Here is a 26,672-nt window from a genome sequence, read left to right on the forward strand (position 1 = left end):
CCCCTCCCCCTCCCCCTCCCCTCTCCCTCCCCCTCCCCCTCTCCCTCTCCCTCTCCCTCCCCCTCCCCCTTCTCTCTCTCTCTTGCACACACACATACACACACACACACACACCATATATCATGTAAAATGAAAATAAATTATAATGTAATAATTGAAAAAATAAATTTATAAGAAATAAAATATACATAGACAAAATAGTGAAAAGGGCAACAGTTAAATTGTCATAATATAAAATAAAAACAACATGGCAACTTATAAATAATTCCAAAAAGTGGCTTTCAAAAATTTTGATACCATATATAGTAATTTTCTTAAGGTTTGGTAAGTTTTCAAAGATATTCAATCTAATAAAAATTAACCACACCGATGTTATTAAATTTAAAAAAAATGCTAGTAACAACATCTAAGAAGATAAAACATTTAAGTGATTATAAAACATTTAACTAATTATAAAAAAAATACAAAGCTAGCACAACTATCTCGTTATAGGTTATGACTTATTTAATATTACTATACTTGGAAAATGTGAAGTAAAAACATCTCACTTTTCAATTTTGGTGAGCTAAGATAACTTTGGATAACTTCCATAGAAAGTAATTAATGTTAGGTTTCATTAGACTTTCCAAATCTTAGCTCTTATCCCAGCAGTTCTTTCTGTAAGAATTGCTTGTAAGATAAACAAATCAGAAAGCTTTTTAAAATATGTTAATTTGGTGTACCTCATAGTTTTTTATTATCACTTTTATTTTTATACAGTCCGGTGGTTACCCCCTCCCAGTCCACCCTCCCACAGATCCTCATCTCATCCCTCCACCCTTCTGTCTCCAAGAGGATAGTCACCACTCCCCACACCCAGGGCAGGCTTCCCCACTCCCTGGAATCTCAAGTCTCTTGAGGTTTAGGCATGTCTTCTTCCACTGAGGCCAGTCCAGGCAGCCATCTGCTGTATATGTGTCCAGAGCGGGGGGAGACTGGGACCAGCTAGTGTCTCTCATTCTTTATACATCTCCATGGTACGCCCCTGTAGAAGGATGGCACAGAGCCACGGATCAGATGCTCGATGCTCAGGATGGTATAGAGCCATGGAGTTGATGCTCTGGGACTGTGCCACAGAAGAACCTTCGTGACATGAGGTTCAAAAATCTTTTTAAATGTCATGTTTTAATTTGAGCCACATATGAAAGAAACATCAATTTATGCAAATACATATATGAAAATATATATAGAATATAATATGGAAAGATGAAGAACATGTCCAGTAATACATCTAGAAATAAGATAATATTTGAGTAGTTTGATTAGCTATGGGATTAATTTCTAATTTTATGACATTTCATATATTTTATTGTTGATGTATATATATAATTAGGAATTGTTCTTTTTAATGTAGTTTCTTGGTAAAGTGAATGTACACTAATATCTGAACAAATAATTACAAAAAACTTATTGTCCAGACATTGAACTGTTTAAAAGGCTTCATCTAAAAGAATAACATGATAGCTAAAATTTCAAACCTTGGACAGAAGGTTTAGAAAATTAGTTTGTCACCAAAGAGGCTTCTTAGCACTACTAGAATCACAGTACATAGCAATTGGCAATACTGCCAATATAAGTTTTAAGTTCAGGTCAGCATATGGATACTGAAGTCTCACTTATGGGACATGTGGGAAAATGTAGTTCATCAATATGTAAGGAAAGTATTCAAAGTTTCTCAACTATAATGACAGTTTGGAATGTAGCAAATAACTGTCTGTACACAAGACATTTAACTTATTTGTTTACTTATTTTTTTAACCAGAGAATTTTATGGAAGTGTGATATACATAAATAAAAGAAAATGGACAGTTGGGAAAATAAGATGAACTCAGAGCACCATGACCCCTGAATTACAGTCTTGTGGGGAATAACAGGGAAGAATCAGCTGAGCTGGGAAATTTTTCCATATGGCTGTGATACACTGCCTTTATTATTTTATTTAATTCTGTCATTTTATCACCTGAATTCTATTACAATAAGACTGCGAAACTTGGGGCAAAGCTCTGTGGTGAAGTTGGTACACCATGCTAGAAAATGCTATACTTAGTTATCATAGTTGAATTGTTGTTTTAAAACTTGGATGTGGGCAAGGCTGAGTGGTGCACATATTTAATTCCAGTACCAGGGAAACAAAAGCATGCAGTTCCCTATGAAATAACACATATCAGAAGGAAGAGAGGGAAGGGGGAAGGTAGGTATAGTGACGGGAAGGGAGAAAGGGGGTGACAGAGGAGGGGGGAGAGAGAGGGAGAGGAAGGGAGGGAGGAAAGGTGGGAGGGAGGGAGAGAGGGTAGCTGAAAATTCTTCCAAAGTTCACCAAGAAGACTTTCAAGCATTACCATTTAGGGGTCAGGACCTGGTACTTGGTATCTCCCTGGCACCATGGAGCATTAGGGCATCTGCTGATGGCAAGAAGTCCATGAAATCATGCTTTCGGATAGTGTTTACTCCACATCTGTGATTTCTGTCCTACAAGGCCCTTGGGACTTAAACCATATGTACTATATTTGCATTAATGGGAACTTGAGAAGGAGAGTCCATAACATTTAAAATGTTTAGCTTTCTCCCTCCCATCATGCAGACACATGCTAATAACTACTCCCAGACCTGGTATAGAATGGCTACAGGATGCAATATGGGTGTACTCAATGTTTCAATTCAAGGGGCTTAAAGACCAATAGTTGCCATCGCTGCCTCTGATAGCTTGCCAGGCTTTTAGCTCCTTTGGTTTGCCCCTCTTCTATCATGGAGCAGTATCTCAAATATATTCCAAACAGCACATTTTTCCCAAGTCTTTATTTCTTCATATATACTTTACTTTAAAGTATATTTAGAACATCCAGGATGTAAGCCAAATTCCGAAGAAGCACACCCTAATTATACTTTCAAGTGGCAGGAAATTGCTTATCAATGAAGACTTCCCTACTAACAAGGTTATCAATCACCTGTCCCTAATAGTCAAAAAGGTTACAGGAGATATTCTGTGGGTTCAAATATACAACTTTTTTGTTTCATGCATGGAAACTTTTGGAAGTGCCTTATAAGCCCAGTGGGAGATACAGTCAGAGACAGAGACAGAGGTGTTATAAAGGAACAGGGTTTCAATACTGTGCCTCTATAGGAAGTGTGTGCACATTTATGGAAAGTGTGCGTCAGATTGCATTGAGGACTGTTCAATGGCTCCTGCAATCAGTTTGACAAGCTAAGTTCAGCATTGTTTTAATGAAATAAAATAAGAAAAGAACACAGAAAAATAGAAAATAGCAGACCATGTTTCCTTTGGTAAGGAGAATAGTATTTTAATAGATTTTACAGTTATATAAATGCACAAATATACACATAGTATAAATATTGAATACTATTTAAAAATGTGGATGGATGGAAAAAAATCTGGGGAATAGGTTTTTGTGTGTGTGTGTGTGTGTGTGTGTGTGTGTGTGTGTGTGTATTAGAGAGAAGGACAGGGTGTGAGAAAGACAAAGAGAAATCAGGATAAAGATACTAGTTGGCAACATAAATATATTTCTTACCATGGATCATGGCCAAAGCTGTCTGAAAGCCAGATTATGCCTCCAGGCCAGTGGCTCCTTTAACTTTGGAATAAATTTTTCTCTTAGAGCCTTCTCCATCTGCTTTTAGGCAAATTTCACAAGCTGCATATAAACCTAATCTAATTAAATCTCAAACTTTTAAAGAAAATTGTGGAAGAAACTCAGTAAACTCTAGACCCAATGCTATAAGCCATTCATCAAGGGTAGTAGATTACAAACTTGGTGTTGGTTCTCATAATAGAAAAATGTTCTCATGAGAAAAAATGCTGTGCTTAAAGTCTTAATCCCTAGGACTCTAGAGAATGATAAATGTCACACTAGTTTAAAGTGAGGCTCGCAAATTAGGAGTACAGTTACTCATTGATATTTTTAAATATCATTCAATCAAGTTAGATCATTGCTTTGCATTGAGAATTATCCAGTTAATAACAATGAAACTTGCTGGCTAAATACCACAGCTTGATAAAGGCACATTGGGAATGTTTGAGCTGGTACTGCTGGAAAGTATCATGTCTGCTGGACAGGATACAGAACTCTAAAGACCAGAGGACATAGGATGTTTGAGGACTTCATAATAAGCATAAATAACTAAGATTTTTCCTTTTACAAGTATTTATTTATTTGTGTATTGTGTGGACATACACATAGAAGTCAGAGGACAACTTGTGGGAATTGCTTTTTTTTTTTTTTTTTTTTTTTTGCTCCACTATGTGGATTCCAGGAAACAAACTCAGAATGTCAATCTTGGCAAGTATCTTTATCTGCTGAGCTCTCTTGCCAACCCAACAGGGACTTCAAATCCAGTTGCATAGTCATTGACTATACTATCATGACTATTTCCTGGTAATCCAATAACTACACTGCCTCAGAGGTATGCATTAATTAATCTATTTTTTTCTTTATGAAAAAACATCTGAGGATTGCCTTGACTTACTATTGCAGCTGAATATGAACTTGAATTTCTAAAACTCCTGCTCTTAAAGTATTATGGGATTATAGATATGCAACACATCCAGACTTCCTGAGTGTCAGACAAGTGCTACATCAACTGAGCTACATCCCCAGTGCATGCATGCATTGTTATCTGATCATGTGTGTCACAATGTAGATGTTTGAGGTAGTTGGATGGTGGTTTCAAAGTATTGGTATATGGGAAAGGGTCAATGATTATTGAGGAGGCAGAGGAGAATCTTGGGCCCAGTTTTTAATGGTGTGGCTAGCAAAACCTTCTACACCAGCTGAGTCTGTTAGATAAGCCACCAAAGGAGTGCTGACAAACCATGAAACCAGATTAGGATACTGTGAGAAGCTGAGTTTAGTAGGACCCAGTACCATTCATCAAAGGAAGGCTCAACTCAAACAGTTGGAGCTAATGTAAGGGATGAGGGAACAATCTGAATTCAAATGTTGAACATTTAAAAAGTCAGAGGCAGAGAAACAAGGTGCCTTAGCTTTGCGAAAAGGAAAGTAGTAGGCAACAATATAAAGCTTTGGGAATCTCCAGCATCATGGAAGAAGCACTGTCCATCCGAGAAATGGTGTATAATCTTTTCAGAGAGAGAGGTTGGCATACCCCAAACAGAGAGTTGGGTTGACAGTCAGAGAAGTAGCTGTGCAAAACTGTCTCTTCCCCTGACTCTGTGAGGTTGGTTACTGCTGAGTCGTCTCAGGTGCCAGTGACTATTTTCTTTTGGTCTAACAAGTCAAATGCTTCCTACATTGCAAGAGCTTCTATCAGTTGGCACCACAATTCTACCGAATGAACCTAAGGATAGATACCTTTCATTTATTCTACAGTCCTTAACTGAGCCCTGTAGTATTCCAGGTGTTCAGCCAAGCACAAGGACACAGTCTCATCATCAGGATCTCAAACCATCTTAGTGCTGGGTGAGATACAAAACAAGAATGACAGTGAGGAGTCACAGGATGTTGGAGTAACTACAGACGACCAGGGGGAAAGTTTTTAGATAGTCCCTAGAGATTTCTCGGTCTTTCCCAAATAGGCGATGCCTAAAGAATTGCCAGAATTATGGGGAAAAGTTAGCCTAATCAAGGTGACAATTAATGAATCAATTAATCAAGTGATTATAGCAAAAATATTAACAATAATACTGTTTGCCCTTACTTTTTGTCAGATGGTATTGTATTGTTTGTCCTAGATTGTATTTCCTGTAGCCATCTTAATGGTTCTGTGAGGCTGGTATTAATTGACTTTTTTAAACTATAGGTACAAATTCAAAGCACAGATTCAAAATAACTTGATTATAATTAACGAGGAGAATAAAATCAAGTTATTTGTTTATAGCTTGTTGCAGACAAGTTATAAAGTATGTAATTGGGACTGTAGCAGAGTGAATACAAAAAGTGAGTTAGAACATTGCAACCAGCATCAAGGGACTCAGCCCAGAAGTTATGGGGAAAAATCTAACCTGAGAGAAAAGTGAACTAATAGGACTGAAATATATGTCAGTTTAAAATGCTAATTTTTAGCAAAACTAATTCCTAATAAGTTTGTATATCCATGTTTATTTCTGTTTGTATAGTAACAAGGACATGGAATCATCTTAGATGTCCATTGACTGATTAGTGGTTGGTGAAAATATGTTACATTTACACAATGGAATCTTATTCGTCCATAAACAAAAACAGAATTATAAAATTTGCGGGAGAAAGGCTAGAACTTGGAAATGCCAATGTGGGAGTCAGTGTGTATATAGATTAGAAAACTAGAAAAGCACCCGGTGATAGGAAGAGAAAAAGACTTTGGCAGAAGGGTGGGGAAAGCAGTGGTATAAATATCATATAAAAGTGGCAGAGGTGGTATACTAGGGATGAAGGGTAGGATAATCTGGAGCAGCAGGGGTTAAAGGCCATAAACCAAAACTAAATGTATATGACAAAGGAAACTCTTCTTTCTGTAAACTAATGGTAAATAAATTTAGGTGGGAAAGAGTTTGAGAATCTGTGGAGATACATACTGGGTAGTGTCTATTGTTCATATCCCATCACACAAGTCAGAAGCCAGTCATGGGGGTGCTCATGCCTGGAGCCCCAGCCTTAGAGACAGGCAAGGCCCGAAAGCATATAGATCAGCCATCCTAGCCAAATGGATGAGCCTGAGTTATAATGACAGATCTGTTTCACAAAATAAATGTGAAAAGTTATTCTCAACTTCAAGGCTCCACAATAAGTAAAGAGAGGGAGGGGGGGGAGAGGGAGGGAGAGAGAATACATGTACATACCTCACAGATACACATCACACAAGTTTAAAATACAGTTTAATTAGTACTATCATTTAAGGACACATGTTTAGGGGCTAGAGCGATGGATCAGCAGTTAAAAGCACTTGCTGCTTTTCTAAAGGAGCTGAGTTAAGTTCCCACACACACATTCTGTGACTCTGACTCCCCACCACCTGCAGCTCCAGCTCCACTAGGATCCAATACCTTCATCTGTCCTTGGCAAAGACTGCACCCACATGTGCATAGCAGACGTACGCACGTACACATATTAAAACTAAATCTCTAAAGAGAAAAATAGATGCTTATGGAGAAGTATGGCTTATAAGGGGATGCAGAGTAAATTCTACTGGAAGGGAAGCAAGGCCATGTTGGTATTGCAAAGCAGCCTCTTGGTGTCCTGAGGAGCTGTACCTTCCCTTACAGTCTCCAGATCCAATGTTCCTGTCACATGTCAACACTGCCCCCCATTTTTCTTCTATTTAATCTCCTCTGAACTTTTAAGATTCTCTTCTGAATTTTTTCTCTGAACATTCCAGTATACCAACAGAGAGGCTGATGTTTTCCATAAGAATCCTGAGGTTTCTATCTTAACTACGAGTCAGTGGTTTCCCATGCCTCCCTAGGTATGCTTTCTGAGAACAAAGGCTACTGCTCAGTTTTTACAGTGTGCTTCAGTTTCTAGAGTTAGACCTAGAGCAGATGTCTAGTTGACATCTCGAGATCAGTGACTCCCTGTGTAATGAAGAACAACTAGTGAAATATCTGTCCAAACATGTGAAAATAGATAACTTGTACCTATCTTATTAGATAAGCTGCATCATATATATATATGTATATATATATACATATATATATATGATAAAGTAGGATATAAGATAGATAGATAGATAGATAGATAGATAGATAGATAGATAGATAGATAGATAGAGATATAGCACCATATCAATTATGTATCTGGACATACATACTATATATGTCATATACAACCAAAGTATAATTTTAGAAATCTGTTTGTACGTTTTGAGAAAATTCCTCATTCTGTGTCCCCAGGTAGCCTAGAATTTGGAAAAATCTTCTTGAATCTTTCTTCCAAGAGCTAGAATTGTGTTATGCCAGCATATGTGATTTCACGTTTGATTTAATGGTAATCATGTTAAATAAACAATTTTTCTCTCATAGGTCAAATCATATCATTTGTGCATTTTCAGTATAAATATAAATTTATTGAATTTTTAAACTTATGATTAATGTAAAAAGAGAAATCCCTTTTTGTTCATGAGCATACTGATTAAACAAATAGTTAACCTATGGCCTAGATTATGAATGATGGTTTTAGTTGATAAAGAAGTCTAAAAATGACATCATTTACTCCTGTTTCAGTACAATGTCAAAAGGATCAGAAATGAAAAAGTGAAGTTTTACCTTGCCTACTTGAATTATGTAGCTGGGATTCCAGACAGAAATGTCACCAGTTGATCCTCAGCTCTTTATTTAATCTTGCTTCATCTGCCCAAAGCACACAGCCAGACTGCAGAGGAGGAAATAGACTGTTATTTCTTGTGATACACACGCTCTGCCTTCCCTCATTCCCAAGGAAAAAGTGCCATTCGTCATGGGGAATTCACATGTACCTTGGCTAATCTGTTTACTAGACAGCATCGAGGTAGTCTGTTTGTGTCTGACAAAATAGTTATGAATCACACTTCTGTAGATAATAAATACACATTTATCTTTAGAATATATCACCAACTGAGTCATTTTGATGTAAACATTGCACCTCTCAAATATAATGATGATAATAGAGGCTGCGAATGAACTAACTGTATGAGTGCTCTCTTCAATAACTGAAAATATTTAAATTCACAGACTCTTTAACATCCCGTGTGAAGCAATAGACAGAAGTGCCATTGAGGGGGACCTACAGAAGTTGTGATTATCTACTCTAGGAAATGAATAAGATAAATGCACTGGTATCCGTCAAGAACGGTGCACATTTTCTCTGTTGGTACATTTGGGCCATGGTGACCAGGAGTCTGGAAGCCTACGAATCTTTATACCTTTGGCTCTGTCACCACAGAGAAACCCCCTATAGAAAAGGGCTGGCGATGACATGAGAGGCACCAGCATCTGTACATGCTTTCCACTGTGTGTGCTTTGGAAGACTGGCAGAGACCAGTGTTTTTGTAGGAGGCCCCTAGGACCACAAGAATGTTTCTTTTGGTAGTCTCTTCCTTGTTGCCATCTTCGTCTTGAAACTATTGTAGTTGGCTGTGATTTTACTTGAAGATTAAGGCACAGATTTTTGTATGTATCTTCTGTTCTCTCAGCATAGGAAATATCAAGTACACCTACATTCATTTCTAAGTGGCAGTATTATAATTCAGCAGATTTTTGGGTTTCGCTGAAACCTGGAGTTGAATTGTCTCGAGCCGGAAGGCATTCAAGCTGCTGTTTTTTCCCTGAGCTGTATTTCTCTATAAGCATCTAATTGTTTCAAAAAGTGATGTACAGTACGAGAAAACCTGAATCTGATGCAAATAAGTCTGTATGGCACTAAAGCTAACAGGTGTTCTCATTAATGTAAGTAGACACGGAACAACTCTTGAATGTTTTATAAACACTCAAAATCAATGCCAAGTATGTTACAATGGCACAGAAATACTTACATATGGGAGCATCTTTTATTCCTATTGCACAACCTCAGCACTTACTAGCAAGAGACCTATATGAGTGATAATACTTGCATTTTCTTAAGTCAACATATTTGAAAACTAGCTAATGTATCTACATAGAAGCATTAGTAGCACAAATAGTACCATCTCCCAGTAGAGTTTCCTTGTTTAATAATGATAACAATGGCTGCAACCTGAAGAACCAGCAATGAACATCCTACATAATTGTGGTCTTCTGAGGAACTGACCTGTTAACTTCTGAATTAACACCAAAATCTTGAAATCCTACCCATTTCTTAAACTTATGCAAGTCACAGGTAGAATTTTCCATACACAAAGAAGGATGGTTGGAAGAAACAGCATAGATTAATCATACCCACCAAAGGGGTGGCTTTGGAGTACAATGGCAAACATTGCTGAAATTCAAACAACTCTTGTTGCTCTTGGCTCCTCCAAGTTTATAATCCTATTTTCAGAAGACTAGAATGTGTTGGTTGGTGGGAAAACACATCCCTCTGATGGCCACTTAGAATGTTCTGGTTTCCTATTCTACTCCACTAAAGTATGACCAATAGATATCAAAGTTATCTTACCTATAATGTACGAATTTATGAAACCTTTTTGCACTTTTCAGGATTTTTTGTAGTAGAAGATAAATTAAGTGTATCATGTCATAGGAAACAATAGAATAGCCTCTGTATGTGTGAGTTGTTCAGCCACACGTAAAGACTTTGCCAATGATTTTGCCAATGATTAGAGCATAAGAGGAGAGTGGAAAGATCTATAGGGAACTGCAACATAGATTTGTTTTTTTAAACTGGGCTGTGACAAATGGGAAACAGATCATGTAGAAGTCTGTAGGGGTGTCTATTTTAGAAAAGCTTTTATTGAAAAAGTAAGATCTAAATCGATTTGGTTGAGATGCTAGAGAAAGTCACAGGGGTTCTGGCAGCAAGAACAATCTTGTCTAAGGAAAGAGATGAAAATTAATATAGGATAACTAGGGAACAAGATGATTTCTGTATGTCTGAGTTATAGAAATGCAAAGGGAAGCTGGGGAGCAGGAAATGGTGGAGCAGAAGGAGCCAGAGCACACAGGGTATGACATCCCCAGTAAAAGAACTTTTATTGTACAGTCACACCTGGGACAAGCTGCTGAATGATAAGCATACAATGGAATAAGAGTTTCACTTTTCTGAGGTTACCAGTGTGGACTGGGATGGATAGGTCTGATATCATAGGAATGAATCCAAAATGTATACAAAGATAAGTATAAATTTACCATATCTCATGGAAAAGGAGCTTTTATTCTTTTAAGATAATTTTACTGATTGATTGAATGAATGACTTTTATTAAAAATATATTCTACTCTCTAAAAATGCATCCTGACTATAGTCTTCCCCCACCTCTACTCCTCTCTGTTCCCCACCATCTCCCCCAGATCCACTTCCTCAGTTTCTTCTTCAGAAAGCAGCTGGCATCCAAGGACTGACAGCCAAACAGAACAAAACAAGAACAATAAGACAAGGGCAATAGCCCTCCTATTGAGGATATCAAGACAACCCAATAGGAGGAAAAGAGTCCTAAGAGCAGGCAAAACTCTCACTGTTAAGTGTCCCACTCCCACACCATACACCCAAACAAAAAAGCAAACACACACACAAAAAAACAATACAATAAAACAAAACCAAAAACAACAACAAAAGAAAACCTAAGAGCCATTACATTTATACAGAAGACAATGTGCAGGCACCATGCTTACTGCTTCGGTCTCTGTGAGCCCATGTGAACCCTGATTAGTTAATTTGGTAGACCATGTTCTCCTGGTGTCAACCATGCCCTACAATCTTTCCTCCTCCTCTTCCCTTGGGTTCCAGATATTTGAAGGGAAGGACCCAATGGAGACCTCCAATTTAGACTCCAATAATGTCTGGCTGGGTGTGTGAGTCTCTGCACTTACTCTGATCAGCTGCTAGAGGAAGCCTCTCTGATAACACCAGACAAAGCACTGATCTATGAATATAGTAGGATATCATTGGGATTCATTTCATTATTTTTTTTCCTCTGGTTCTGTTTGTTTCTATGTACCCTGGATTTCTGTGCTATCCAGTATCCAGTGCCTGGCCATCCAGGCAGTGTACAATATGAGCTCTCTCTGTTAGTGTGAACCTCAACTAAACCAAACTTCGCTTGCCCACTCCAGCAAGTATTGCATCACCTTTGTCCCATAATGTCGTGCAGGCATTTGTTAAAGCTTTTGTGGCTTTGTTGTTGTCCAGATTTCTCTTTCCATAGCCTGCAGAAGACCTACTTGCACCAAAGAATTAGGACACAGTGGTGGAAGGCTCTATGTAGGTACCAACTCAACTTCTCTAAGTTAGCTATGTGGATATTTTCCTTGGCAGTGGGATCCCTCTGTCAGTTTTTAGAGAGTGATCTTCTGTCCTAGCATGAGCCAGAGTTACTTAAAGATCTCCCTCTGCCAATAACTCAATCAAATGTAACACAGTCCCGCCACTGGAAGACTTGAATGGCTATTTTAAAAAAAAGAAAGAAAGAAAAGAAAATAGCCACTTCAGATTCCATTTCCGCCAATATTAGGAGTCATCATTAGGGTCGCCCTCATACATTCCAGGAAGTTTCCACTTCACTGGGTTGTTTTAATTTAGAAATAAATCTTTAAATTGAGACTTAATTGAATAAAAACAAGTAATAAGTCATTTCACTTTGACAATGATGGAGACAACAGGTGCCCAAGTGTCAAATGACTGGATGAGCTAATGGAAAAATGTGACTGTAGCACAGGGTGCACGTAGACTCATGGCAGGAATGGCAGGCCAGAGGGGCTGGGGGATACATGTCCCGCAGTGGTTCATTATGTTGAAATGCATACTCTCCCCAAGCATCAAGAACCAATGAACTGTGCAGATAGAGTGATACACTATGAGCTTTGTTCTATCACTTCTGCAGTTGTTTGTTCATATAAGCATCATAGGTGACTGCAGCTCAGGGGACTACACAATTGTGGAAACTGTGAACTGGCCTCTAATCAGTGAGACAGTATTCTTTTGTGACTATTACAGGAACTGTTCCTTAGTACTTAGAACGCTCCAACACAGACAAATAATGAAGGTGATTTTTGTCTGCTTGCGTGTGTGATGTGTCTATGGAGTTTAAATATACTGCTAATAAACGGTTGGCAAGGGATATGGGTATGAGTGTGCACTATAGGGCCAACTTCATTATGCAGAACAAACCTCGGATGGAAGAATTCATGGACCAAATTATTTAAGTGTCAAAAGTACAGCTCAATTTCAATTAAAAAGCATTGTTTCTTGTAAGGCTGCCCTTAAACCTTGTATTTCAGAATGCTCCTGAGATCCGTTGAGTGTGTAGATCAACGTTTGTTTACTTTTCATTAAATAAGAAATTGCTTACATGGGCAGGTTATGCTGTTATGATGACACCACTGAGGTTTCCAATAAATGTGTATGCAAATCAATCACCCCAATGCATTGAAAACATATTCAATAAACATCTGGAAACTAATGAATACACATTTGTTGATAGAGGGGGAACTGTGGAAATGTAGGATGCAGTGGTAGCCAGGCTTAGTTAGAAGGTGCAGAGGTAGGAACAGTTCATGGCGTCAGAAGGAACAGGGCAATTATAACATGGAGTTCAACATCTTTTAGATATGTAGAACATTTTCCGTCCCTTAAAACAAATATTCCCTAAGAAAGTATAAAACATTTTTCTGACTTGCAAAGTTTTTGCAGTCTATCATTTAAATTACTTAAATAAAGGGAGCTTTACTGCTCCCCAAAGTGAGAATATAACACCCTCCATGCATTTGAGCTTGATCTTCTTGACAGACCAGAAACGTGTTTGTGTGTGCCAATTAAAACAAAAGTGGGTCCCTAGTGGCTTGTTCCTCACACAACTTCTGAAGACTGCTGTCATTGTTTGCGAGGGTAACCCTGAATAAGACTGCTCTCCAAAGCAAACAAAGTTTTTAACCTTTCCTGACAGATGGGGGTTACAAATGCATTTTAATAAGAGAGTTACCAAAGCAACATTTTTTTTGTAATCAGCATATATTTACTTAACATCTAGCAACACTGGGAGCACAAGATAGATACTTTCTCACAAAAATCACAAAATACTTTAACAAGGAACATTCTGGAAAGACCCATTAAAGATTATTCATTTCTGGCTGATGTTTTATGCTTAGTTAATGTTAGCTTTGCTCTGAAAAGTTTTTAAAAAAAGAACTGTTGGGAGTTACTCAAGAAGTCAGAATTTGAGACAGATATAGACTTGATAAGAGAATCTCTTCAGTGGTTATAAATGCCTTAGAGACCAAGGAACTGAACTAAAAGTATAACCACAACAACCTGCATTTAATCATCAATAACAGAGTATGACGCAAGATGAAAACAATGTTAATCTGAATTGTTATTCTTTATAACCTTTGATTGCTTCAATTTTAGGTCTTGCTATCTCATTATGACATAGTCAAAATATACATCTATATTTTATTCACTGAGGATTAAATAAAGATATGGCCAAAATTAATATCACAAAATAATTCATGTTCACTTCAAATACATGTAGTATATTTTGACATAACTTTTTATTTCTACTTAATTTGATTCAAGTGAAATAATACCATGAGGTCCAAAGTATCTCCAAATGTAATAGTAATCACATTTTCTTCCTCTTACTTGTTTCTAGAAATGCTGTAGCCATATCATTTAATATGCCTTGAGGCTCCTTGGTCATATGGCATATCTTATTACACATTTCCTATGCATAATTTCAGCATACTTAAGATGAAATAACTTCTTAGGTTCTTTGTCAAATGCTAATTCTAAGCACAATGTGAATGACATGCATTCAGTTGCAGGGATTTTTTAGTTGTTTCTATGGTTTGAAATTTCTGAATGCCTCAAATTAGCCTTAAACATATTTTTTTCATAGCAAAGGAATAGTTGTTTACAGAAAGAAGAGCGAAAAAAGGTACATATCAGGATATGGATGTTTTTAATATTCTTAACACTCATTCTTCAGCATAGCAGTGAGCAAGTGAACTTGTTTGTCTAAGATCGTTCTTCTGACTTTTATAACTGAAGTGAAATCATGGGCCTTTTCTGTAGACACATATAACTCTCCATTGGATCTAACTGTGTGCTTTTAACTACTAAGCTAGAAATCAAGGCCTTTGTAATCTCTTTATTTTATCAATTGAAGTGATGCCAATTTGATAGAATGGCATCAACATTTTCCTAATTTACAAAAATTACTTTATGGTGCAGAGAAGCTGCACTGGAGATGTTTACTAAGTTCTTTGAAATCATTAAAAATGGCTTCCCTTTGCATGACAAGTGTAGTGTTGATATCCTTAATACCCTGAAATTCAGACACAATCAACCTTTTAAAATAACCTATCAAGGCTAACAGTTAACACATAATTCCAACATACAAGTGTAGCCTCAGTAGTCACTCCCTCCTTGTCATGAGCATGCTCTGTGCCATTCATATTGAGACCTAGAATAAGTCACTTTCTATGGTTACTTATCTTTATATATATTAGATCCGTGTAGCCAGACATTTTCAGTTAAGGGTGAGGGTCGTATATTGCTAACTTCAAGGGCTATCCCCTGCACTTAATGGATAATTCTTTAGTCCTTGTTTATAATTAGATTTATAACCAAATGTAAACATGCCATAGATGTGGAATTATCAATAGCATTTATTCTACTGAAAAGGTGATACTTTACAGCAAGGGGAGCACAGTGACACTCCCAGATGTTTACTAACTGCCCCATGCATGTTTGCATGTTCAACTGGTTGTCAATAATATTTATAATTAATAAATTATTAAATATAGGTTTCTGGTACATCAATGAGCCCATTGATAATTATCATATATATTTAGCTACTATTAACATAAGACAGGTAATGACTAAATTCAAATGTGTATGATGTTTAATCTCTGTAGCCCTGAGCGATTTCAATTTTATTCTTTGATATTTTTAACTTTCCGATTCTGCACAATAAATGTGTATCTGATAATCAGAAAGAGTGGTGATTTTAAAAGAACTCATTTCTATACTAATAAATAAGACCACAGAAATTTTTATTACTATAAATGTCATTATATATAGTATCTTTTCATCCAAATTAAAGCCTAATACTTCCTTATTGCTGAAAGTGATACTTGAAAACATCAGAATGAACATCAGCTAAAGGTACAAATACAACCCCTTAAAAACAAACCATTACTTTTGAGGGGATTGTCAGTTAACAATAGTCAATCCTCTTTTTAAAAAAAAATTATTCCACTGCATCTCCTATATGTGAAACATGAAGTTTACAAAAGCAGCCTCTGTCTTTGGAGGGACCACAAAAGCACAGACAATGTGCCAAGCCCATGGGAAACTATTATCAAATGGCTTTCAGAAAAGCCCCAGGAATGTGCTTGCTCTGTGTACTAGTCAGTGGACTACTTATATAATTTTTGACATAAATCCATTGCAAAATGGAATTGAGATGGACCTACTCTTCGAGTAAAGTTGCCTGAGACTTTCAAGGGGCAGTGGTGGCATCTTTCAGACACTATTGCTGTGTTCTCCCTCATTATTTACTGTTTTAACAAACAAATACTTTTTGTACACACACACACACACACACACACACACTCATGTATATACACAGTGCCTGGTAGAGATTCAGGGTTTCAATAGATGTAAGATGAAGGTGGGATTCTAAGTAGAATGGAGGCCAGCAGCTTTTACCAAAAAAAAAAAAAAAAAGAAAGAAAAAAGAAACTGTGGTTTTTTTTTTCTCTAAGTTTTGTCTTCATTGCCTTAAGCTTCCATTTACCAAACAGCACACGAAGCTAATAGCATGGGTTACCAGAAGACTCTGTCTGCCCCTTAGTGTGCATCAGTGTAGACTGGCATTGTGTGTTATTCAATCAAAAGATTTAAAGTAAACATGTTTACTGATGTCCTCCACCACCACCACCACCATCCGTGTTGAAAATTCAGTTGCTCAGTAAGCAAATATGACTCACGATCCACTTATCAGAAATTTTGAAGAGGCATGAATACAGAAAAAAAAAGTAGCTTGAAAGGCTGAATTAAATGCACTTTACTGGGCAGGGATTTGAAAAGTACATTTCTGCATGAGTCTGGAATGGAGCAGAACAAAGTCAATTACTGGCTGTAATTAAGAAGTGGATGCATTTAAACTGTAGAGAGCAGCAGCAGTCTTCTCCACACGGCTGCCTAGAACTCCAAAGATTACTGAGAAGGCAGATAGGAAGGTATGAGCAGGACGCCTCTGCTAAAAAGAGCTGCATTCACAGGTCCTCTTATTCGAGCTTCCCAGAGTGAATTTATAAAGCACTGTTTATGGATGATTAATGCAGTAATATATTTAGACAAAGAAACTTTTAAAATACTGTGAGCAGAAAAAGGCCTATTCTGAACTGTGCATCTAGCATCAAAACAGTCAAGTCAGTGGAGAAAACTATTTACCACAGTTTAAATTTACTAGGGCAAAAACTGGCTCTTTTGTAAACCTTTAGAATACAGTAAATCTAATTACATTTTTGTCTTTTCGTTTCAAACGGTGTTCCCTTCATAATTTTAATAGTGTTTTATTTATACTGGTATAAAGTATTATACTACGCTGTACTTTGTGCTTTGGAAAGTCATCTCTCTGTGTATAATGACAAATTGTAATATGTATAAAATATTCATAATCAAAACATTTAAATTTAGAATTAAGGTAAAAGTTGATGATACTACTGGATTTCTTGTGCTAGTTACAAGTGACCTTATGTTTTTAGGTTTTAGCTTCTCAGGCAGTACTTTAGAAAGTAAATATTTGAGATTTTATATAAGTAAGGAGCATTGCAATGGCATTTACATAATTAGAAAAATATTATCCTGGCTTCTTTTTTCACAGACAAGTGGCTATTTTTAGCAATCTCAAACTTTACATGCTATTTTAGTTCAAAACAAGGAGGGAAAAAGAGTCACTAGCTCCAGTAATCTGTCATATTTTAGGGTGGGTAATTAATTCTATTACTCTCTAGCTTTTCCCTTCTTAAAATGTGGCCAATTCTCGCTTTATTGAAGAATGAACCAAAATGGACACTGGAACTAGTGTCCCCTAAGAATGTATGCTTGGCATCTCTCTAAAGGTTTCTGAAAATAAATAAGAAATATATATATGTAAATACATCTATGCAAACAAAGATTTCTTTAAAAATCCCAAGATCAACATCAGAAATTTCTGGAACAAAATGTCAGTCTATGTGAGTTCAAATAGGATTGATAGTAGATCTAAAGAATACAGGCCATTCGCTATGTTAAACATTTATAACATCTTAGCACATATTCATCTTATATATACTTTGGGTTACAATATTATGGTAAGTGATTCAATATAATTGTCAAAATTACACTGATAAAGAATAATATTTATTGTATTGCTCATTATTTGTCATTGTGACTGATTCAAGAGTGTCAAAAATCTTTAGACAAAATAGCCAACACATGAACATGTCCTGTATTAAATATTCAAACAATTTAATATACTTGCCTATGTTAATTGAAATTATAACCTATTTATACCTTTAGAAAAATTCCAAGATATTATTGTTAAATGCTGCCATAAAAGCTACCAAACCTACAGAATAAGCCATTTGGGGTTAGCACTGTCACATTACTGACAGAATGATAAAGCCAGCCTGATGCGTGATTTGCGATGTTCCTAACCTGATCCATATTTCACCACTCACCTATAAGCCTGGGTGACTGGATACTGATTCAGCTTCTTGAAACATCAGTCCTCTAAAGTTCTGCAGTCTAGATTGTTGAGTGACAGCTGTTGAGAAATGTCTGTCCTCTTATTGAAAAAAAAAAGGATGTCAATGATACAAAGGGAAAATCTTCGCAGTTCAGATTGATGTCCTCATACAAAAAGCGTATCCACACTCACCCTAATCAAATTTTTCCCTAAGGAGCCTTTCATGTGTGAAATCAAGAGCATTGTTTGCTGTATTTCTTTCTATGTGGTCATATCCTCTTTCCTTCCTAAAGGGAAAGATCCACTGTGATGAAAATTGTTAGCTATACTAAGCATTACCAACCACTTAGCAGCATTGGGAGGCTGGAAACTGATGTTGATTTGATACTTTCTAGTGAAGGTTTAATATGCAAATGACCTTTATTCTAATGCACTCCCTTTGTGAGGAAATTGGTCCTTTATGACTTTTCTATAGAGCTTTACTCTAGGAAGGCAGAACCAGCTAAATGTTATTCATCCGAATGACCTTTTGCAAAAGTATTCATTAGTCTCTTTGGTAAAAATCTGTTTTGGAGTCCTCCATAAAAAGAAATCAAATATAGATATACTATTAGATTTGAGAAAGACAAACAGGAAAGAGCCAACAGCATGCACAGAGTGAATTCCGACACAACCAAGTGCATTTTCTGTTGACTTTTAACTTATGTGTGCATTTTCTGCATCCTTCAACTTTCTGATTTCATTCTCCTGAAGTTAGAGTAACTCAGCTTTAACCCTGCTCTGAGTTAATCTTTCTATTATTAAAAGAATCATGTATTTAATATGGCATGAAAAAATCAGTTTATAGAGAGGAGTTCAAAATGACAGTAGTCCCCTTAGTTTCCAGAAAGACAATTACTGGAATACAAGGAAATATGTCCATGTGATGAGCCTGTTCTTGAAAGTGATATTATTAATGTAAGAAATACATCTAACATGGTCTTCTTACCTGTCAATTTTCCCTCTCAGATCACAACAGTATCAGGAAATGAATTCCTTCTACAGTCAGATATTGACTTCCTCATATTGGATTGGTTCCAAGCTATCAAAAATGCAATTGACAGATTGGTATGTACTTGTTTGGGCTGTTATGTTTATTAATTAAAATGTAGTCATTTAAAATCTTACTGTTCAGTCATTCACAAGTGTAAATGGATCCTATGGCTGAGAGATACTAGCTATTTTAAGCTTAAGAGAAAGCATGAGACAGGATTTGTGAGGTAGACGTCATTTCATCTCTCTCTTTCAAAAGAGCAGTGTTCTTATTCTGGAATAGCACATGACACCCTTTTTCTGGAGGTTGTAGAAAGCACTCAGGTGCTTGAAAACCACATTTTCTGTTCGTTGTAGTATATAATATATATTATTCTGGAAATTAAATATCTTTGTATTTATGACCATAGTTACTGTTATAATACCACAAGTAAAAATCATTTATACTTAATTTTATTCTTTTCCAGCTAAGCTAGAATGTTCTACTCGCAAAAATTAGATACCTAGAACTTTAGGAAAATAGCATAAAGTGTACTGTCAGGATATATGTTTTAAAGGCTCAAATTATTTAAAACCTATTTATTGGCTTAATTTTATTTCACTTATTTACATATATAATGGAAAAATATTCTTGAGAGCTTTTAATATGCTCCAAAATAAGATAATGTATTTAAAACCATTCATTATATCCTGTAAAGGTCAAATTGCACAAGTTAAAATTTTCTTTCCCTACCACCAACAGAACCCTCAGTACATACACAACAAACACTTGGATTATTACCTTTAAATATAGAATATAAGGCCAGAAAAACTTCATTTAAACATTGGTCTATTTACTCAATGCATAGTTAGGGAAAGATGTATTTTTCTTCTATTTCTTTCCCTTGTCTGTTTTCTCAGTACTAGTAATGTTGCCTATGTGTGGGCCCTGCTGAATTCCTGAGAGGATTAACTGAGTTTATATATGTGAAGTTCTTTGAATAATTCATAGCACTTAGTAAGCACTATTTGGATGCATGAATCAGTATAAACATTGTGCTTAGCATAGAGGCCATTTCACTTAAAAGAAAAAAAAAAGAATTATCTTACTCAAAAGTTCAGTTAAATTTAGCAACAAGATACACAAAACTGGCTTATTCTTTCTTCTTAGTAAAAGGTACTCTCTTATTATTTCTAGCCAAAGAATCCAAGTTGCAGGTCCCTGGAGTTGTTCAATTTGCAGAGATCCTCAAGTTCTGAACTGCCGAGTCACTCCCATATCGATAGAAAAGAACAGAAACCAGAACACAGGAAGTCCTTCAGTGAGTGTTTTCTTTGACTTGCTCCTTTTACCTCTGTCTAAATGCAGAGCTTATGAAATATAAATGTATTACAATGAGATTTAAGCCAAAGCCAGGCTACTTTGGAAGATTCGTAGCCATTTCCTATCTAGGGATTCATGCGCTGGAGGGCAGTCTGGGCATTCTGCTCACATCATTGTTGGTAATGTCTTTTGAGAAAATAATTGTTCCAAGGTCATGGTCCCTGCTTACAGCAAACCTCTGAGTAATAGCCACTGAGTTCAGATTGGTGATTGATTTTGAGAGTGGGAAATGTCAAGCATCTGGCGTGCTAACCATTTGATTTTCATACATTAAAAGACAAGAGTGACCACCACAGTTGGCCAAACTAAGCCAACAGCATTTGCACCCGTCCATACTTCCAGAACACCAGGGAAATTTAGAAATTACATTCCAGAGTCGACAGGAAGCGCGATAGCTGAGTGAGGTGGTTATTGAAGTTACAATGAGTTCTACTTCCAAAACAATCGATTAGGAGTAACGAGAACTTATAACACTTGTGTTATGGCCTTCAAGACATATATTTTTTAGCCAGCCTGCTTCTTTCTCAACAAAAGGGGATTATTAAAACATGTCACGTGTAGTCCACACAGTAAAACTGAGCACCAGACTTATGAAAGGACATGTAGATATATTTCATATCAGCCAATTCTGTCTTAAAATTTATACCATCTTTCTTGGGCCTTCCACCTAGCTATTTTTAGCCATTTGTTTTCTAAATGGGAATATAGTTGTATCCTAGCTTTTGAAACATAAGAATGAGTCAGTAAGTTAAAGAAACACAAATACATGTGGTATAAATAAAAATTTACAATAAATTTTTAAATATAAACAATATATTTGTTTATAGCATATACGGGCCATCAGAAAAGATGTGGATGTGGTTGTGTGTGCATGGTAACATACCTTTCAAAAGTGAATGGTTAGGACCCACAGTTCTAGAGGCTACAGGAGACGTTGAATTGAGATCCTTTTGAAAAGAGGGAACTGTTAAGAGGTCTATACCACAGTTTCTCCAACTACCAGAGGCTGATTCAGTAAGTCATCTGCTGCTTGCTGCTCAGGAAGGTTGTAATTGCCTATGGCCACAAAGCACATGGGGTGTTGGTGAAGACTCATCTGGGACATTTTTAATGATTTTATTTGGAGTTAACTTAATTTCAATATTTTCCTTTAATTCTTGAGTTTCTGCCTTTCATTGCACCTGGGATGAAGTATAAGGTAACATATTAAACATTGCACTGCAGGGTTAGGATTCAGTTGTCAGTATATGCTTTATGTTAATTATGTAAATATTTTGTAGTAAACACACAGGAGTTTGTGGTGTAGACATTAGAGGATCTGAAATCTGAAATTTAATTGCAGCTGTGGAAGAGAACTTGCCATACTTTTAAACCCTGAAGCAGTTGGGGGGGGGGGGAATTGCAAAAGCATGTTTGAGAAACTGAGGCTGACAGATGCTGCATTGAACAGTAATTCTACTAAAAGTGTTAGGATGTTTCTTAGAGAAAATTCTATGAAAAGAAGACTCAGTCTTTCTCTGTAGTTAATTATCCCACATTGGAAAAGAGTATTATTTACTAAGAGAACAAAGTCATTTTTATCTAAAGAAGACACACGAAGCAGGTGTAATACATTCAAGTCAAAATCTCTTTAATTGCACAGTGACTTTTAAGTTAAAACAGCACTAGGCTAAAACAGCATTTTGCAGGTACTGTTCCCTAGGTGCTCTTCCAAGTACTGATACGGACTGGGTAGTCTCATGAATCCAATGAGATTTCGACCACTTTTAACCCTAGATGTTTTAAACGTTGAAACCAAGGCATCTAAATCGTGTAAGACATTTAAGAGACTCATGTCAAACTCAAGTAATGTGTTTTTACATCCTGTTCTTGAAACGGTATGCTGTAGCAAAGTGAACAAATAAAAGTTTATCTGCTGCAAACCTGGGCCTGGGTGGACATCTGCTAAAAAGTGAAAAAGAAATCTCTACACATCAGTGAACTTGAACTAAGACCCCAACATTTTCAGATAGATTTTACTATTAAAATAAAAGGGCTGTCTAGCCCTTTTTTATTTATCTATATTATTTATCTATAGTTGTAAGACTTCTTTCAAGTCAGGGCACAGTTAGTCGTTCTTTATGCCAGGTTGCATCCAATCGCATGCTTGTATTAATTTTACTTGGAAGCCATAGTGAGTGTCCTATCCCCACAATATTAAATTAGACCATGGGTTTGAAATAGTTACTAGCATATTTATATTTGATTTTTTAAAACTTTTTTTAAAGTAGGAACTGCTATGTATGAAACTCTTCTGAACTAGGCCTTAGATTATAACACCCAAAGATTAAGTTTCTTAAATCATATGTAAAGTTTTAAGTCACTGTCTGGGGATTAAGTAATTATGTGGAGTCAGATGCACAGTAACTTCTTCCTTATTAGTAGTCCAAGCACAAACTGCATTGTCTGTTTGCTGCCTTTGGCTTCCTGTGCCCTTGATGTTCCCACGAGTTTTGTCGCCAAGATTGCAAGCAGATAAAGCCAGAATTACTTTTTAAAAAAGGCATGTGAACATCATTAGCAGCTAACAGGTGGTCATGTCTTTGTCCAGTTTTTTTCCGTTTAACATGGGAAAAATATGTTTTCCCAATGAGTGAACTCAGAAAGTTGTGTTAAAATACCCTTTGCTTTAAAAAATATGATTTCAACCTGCCAAGGCTATCAAGCACTAATCAGATATTTTAAGATATCAGTTGAGTCTAACAGACAAGAAGCCAGAAAACTCAAGTTAAGGGCCAAATCAGTGTGAGAAATTCAGGACAGCAGCCTGGGATGAGAGGAGAAGATCAGGTCTCCAGGGACGGCTGCTATGGAAAGGGAAGAGTCAATCAAACACAGAGCTCACAGATTTCTCCAAGGAAAGCGAAAGTATCTCCCACTGATGGAAGAGAGGAAAGGTCCAAATATAATCATGGCATCAGATTACTTTGGAGAGCTTTTTTAACTTTTTCCAAGTGTTCCTTTCCAGATCTATAAAAACGGGTCCGATCACATCCTTCTAGGATCATGTGAAAATTTGAAATTAGAGATGTAAATACTTAGTTCACAGCAGGCACTCAATAAATAGGAGCTCTTTTATTATCCTCGATGTCTCCAAGCAGATGGCACCAAGAAGGGTATGAGCCAAGGGTGGTGTCTGATGGAAGGCTGGAGCAGGGCACACATACTCTACATCCTCCTCCCTAAGGGTACAGGAGATACAGGAGAGCAGCCAGAACTGGAGACGGGAGTCATAGCTGCTAGAATCTAAATGTGAGCAGCTGGTCCTTCCCCTGGCACCTCACCAGGTGAAAATGGCAGCCAGGGCATTCTTGGGAGCAGCATATCAGGACCCAGTAGAAGGGAGCCAGGAGATGCCCTTGATTATCTAATGCCCAGAAGAGCACGTCATTAAGAAGTCCTGGTTAATGGAAAGCTCCAGCATCCAGCAAGCACTTCAAACAAAGCTCTGGTTTATTCCATTATTTCCAGCCATCGGATATGAATACTCTTTCTTAACAAATACCACTAAAATGTACATAAAATTCTCAAATTCGCTTGTCTTTGCTTTCAAATGAGGACAGAAAGACAGACCAACCAATGGAAAATGCGGTCCTTCTGCTGTAATCTCTCTCATGGCTATAAAGTTGCTAAACCACAAAATCTACAAGTTTGAAGGATAAATTTTATATAAAACACTTTCAACCTTATAAATATACACACTTAAAAAATAGCACATGTTTTAAAAGTCACATGGTAAGAGAACTAAAAGAAAATGCATTTCCCCTTAGTTATTTTAATAGGTTACAAAAAATATGTTTCAGCAAAATTTTAAAATTATTTTAATGTGGTTCTCTCAATTTCAAATAGTTAAAGATGATTCATATACCATAATGAGGTTATAAGAATGAAGATAAGACTAGAGATTTGAAGGGGATCCTAGTACAATGCTGAAAGTTGAAATCTGTAAACTTTAGTGTACTGGGCAGTAATCATTATCCTGCCAAGTTCAAACAAGTTTGAGAGATAAGAAGTGATATTTTGCTATAATCGAAATAACTATAGTTCCCACTAGCAATAGCTAAAAATATGACCTCATATTAAACTGGTTGCTTAGATCCTAACACATTTTCCTTAGGAAATCACATACAAGGCACAAATCACATTGGCCCTTCCACAGCCATTTACAGTGTTCTTTTTAAGCAAGTTTATTCTGACTTTGCCATACCTTTGACCCTGAGAACTGGGACTTCCCAGGAATGTTTCTCTCTCATGCCTACCACTCCACCAAAGCAATGAAGATCTCAGAATGGTTCTGACTAGAAATCTTAAGCCCTGAACAACTCCAAAGTGGCAGGAAAGTGATACAGTACCTCTAAAGCAGAATGACTTTGATTGTTCACCTTAGCCCCCACCCCAAAAAAGAAAGTATGTCAATTCTAGCATCCATTTTATTCAATACCACCTGAGGAAACAAACATCTAAACAATCAACAATTTCAATAATTTAAAAACTATTTGTTTGCTATTCCTTTTTCATAGGCTAAGAAAGTTCTTTGTTGGAAAATAATTTAGATGATTCAAAAATGGACTTCATGGTAGCTAGCAGAATGTCTCAACTTTTGTGGGACCCATAGATTGTAATTTCTTCAAAACATTTAGTTTCCTCTGAATCATTAGATAGATACAAGGACTTAGTTACAAGCCGAGGGAAGTAAGTTCTGATTAATCTCTTCTTTCCTATCTAAGGGGCTGATCTTACCCTCTGCCCTTTGGTCACCCAGGGCCATGCATCTGGAAGCATGAGCTATTCTCAAGGCCATGTAACCCGACAAGTGCACCATTGCTAGATCACCCATCTTCCTCCTGACCCTGGCAGTAACACTGTGACCATATTTCTCCTGAGATGAACTCCAGTTAATCAATTTCTGATTTCATTAGGTCAAGTGTCAATTTTCTTTCAATAATAGGCCAAATCCAGAGGGCTTCTTGTTCTACTCTCTAGCAATATTTCCTAAAAATTAATGCACTTGTTGTGATTATAAACAAAAGAAAGTCATCCTCTTTGAATGCTTCTAAAAGTTTTATCCTTCCTACTCTATGACTGAGAATTGGCACATGCTAACTGTTGATTATGAAGTTAAGCCTAGGATAGTCACTCATTATTGTCAACTAAATTTAAAGTGGCCTTTCTAAGCATGGTATTTGAAGCTTTCTTACATTCTCAGCTTTCTGTGTCGAGAAAACACTGTTTTGGATGCAAATGATAACTTACTCTTCCTAGAGGACTCAAGATTCATGTGGCCCACCCACTTACTTTGTTTCTAAACCACAGAAACTTGTACTTTGATTTTTTTTAAAAGCCTTAAAAGAGTGCACATTTCTTTTTAAGTCATTTTGTCAGGTGTCCAAATGGGTTCCTCCATATGCTTAGAAAAAACTATTAATTGTAAGCACAAAATCTTTTTTTTTGGCTTTGTTTATTTGTTTGTTGTTTCTTAGAAAATATTCTTGTTATTCATAGTATACTCAACATCCTTTAAGAAAAAGCCGGTACTACTTTCACCCAACCATGTAGTGATAATCTGAAAGTAACAAACATGCTACTCAAAATTTATTTTAAAAATTGTGACCTATAACATTAAACATCTATATTTTCCTAGAGAAATGGTTCATGGATGATTTGAATGCTTAAATGATAACTAAAGACAACATTCCTAATTTTTTAACTCTCTTACTGAAAATATATGTATTCTATTTGTACACAAAGTTAGTTGACTTAAAACCCTAGACAAAATGTGAGATGCTGTGACTATCAGGAAATATACACTAAATATATACTATTTTGCCGTAGGTACTAATCTTGATAGCACACACTTATAATCCTAACACTTAGGAGATGCATGCTAGAGGATCTGGAATCCAAGGT

General features: G+C 36.5%; 1 protein-coding gene and 1 long non-coding RNA gene across 7 annotated transcripts in view; one reads left to right on the forward strand and one right to left on the reverse strand.

The window, feature by feature from the left end:
• The window catches only part of Arhgap15 (Rho GTPase activating protein 15), a 603,756-nt gene that overhangs the window by 277,670 nt on the left and 299,414 nt on the right, over positions 1 to 26,672 (forward strand). For all 4 annotated transcript variants that reach the window (XM_028752207.1, XM_028752209.1, XM_028752208.1 and 1 more), the window contains exons 7-8: positions 19,340 to 19,438; positions 20,541 to 20,664. In XM_028752207.1, coding sequence (XP_028608040.1) covers positions 19,340 to 19,438; positions 20,541 to 20,664 — 223 coding nt within the window. The remainder of the gene's footprint in view (positions 1 to 19,339; positions 19,439 to 20,540; positions 20,665 to 26,672) is intronic.
• The window catches only part of LOC114608264, a 98,326-nt gene continuing 72,553 nt past the window's right edge, over positions 900 to 26,672 (reverse strand). For all 3 annotated transcript variants that reach the window (XR_003709332.1, XR_003709333.1, XR_003709331.1), the window contains 2 exons: positions 8,255 to 8,360; positions 900 to 1,122 (listed from right to left, as the gene is read on the reverse strand). This is a non-coding gene — a long non-coding RNA (uncharacterized LOC114608264). The remainder of the gene's footprint in view (positions 1,123 to 8,254; positions 8,361 to 26,672) is intronic.

This window comes from Grammomys surdaster, unplaced genomic scaffold (genome assembly GCF_004785775.1).
Source record: "Grammomys surdaster isolate TR1022 unplaced genomic scaffold, NIH_TR_1.0 125888, whole genome shotgun sequence".
In the NCBI taxonomy this organism is placed as follows: domain Eukaryota; kingdom Metazoa; phylum Chordata; class Mammalia; order Rodentia; family Muridae; genus Grammomys; species Grammomys surdaster.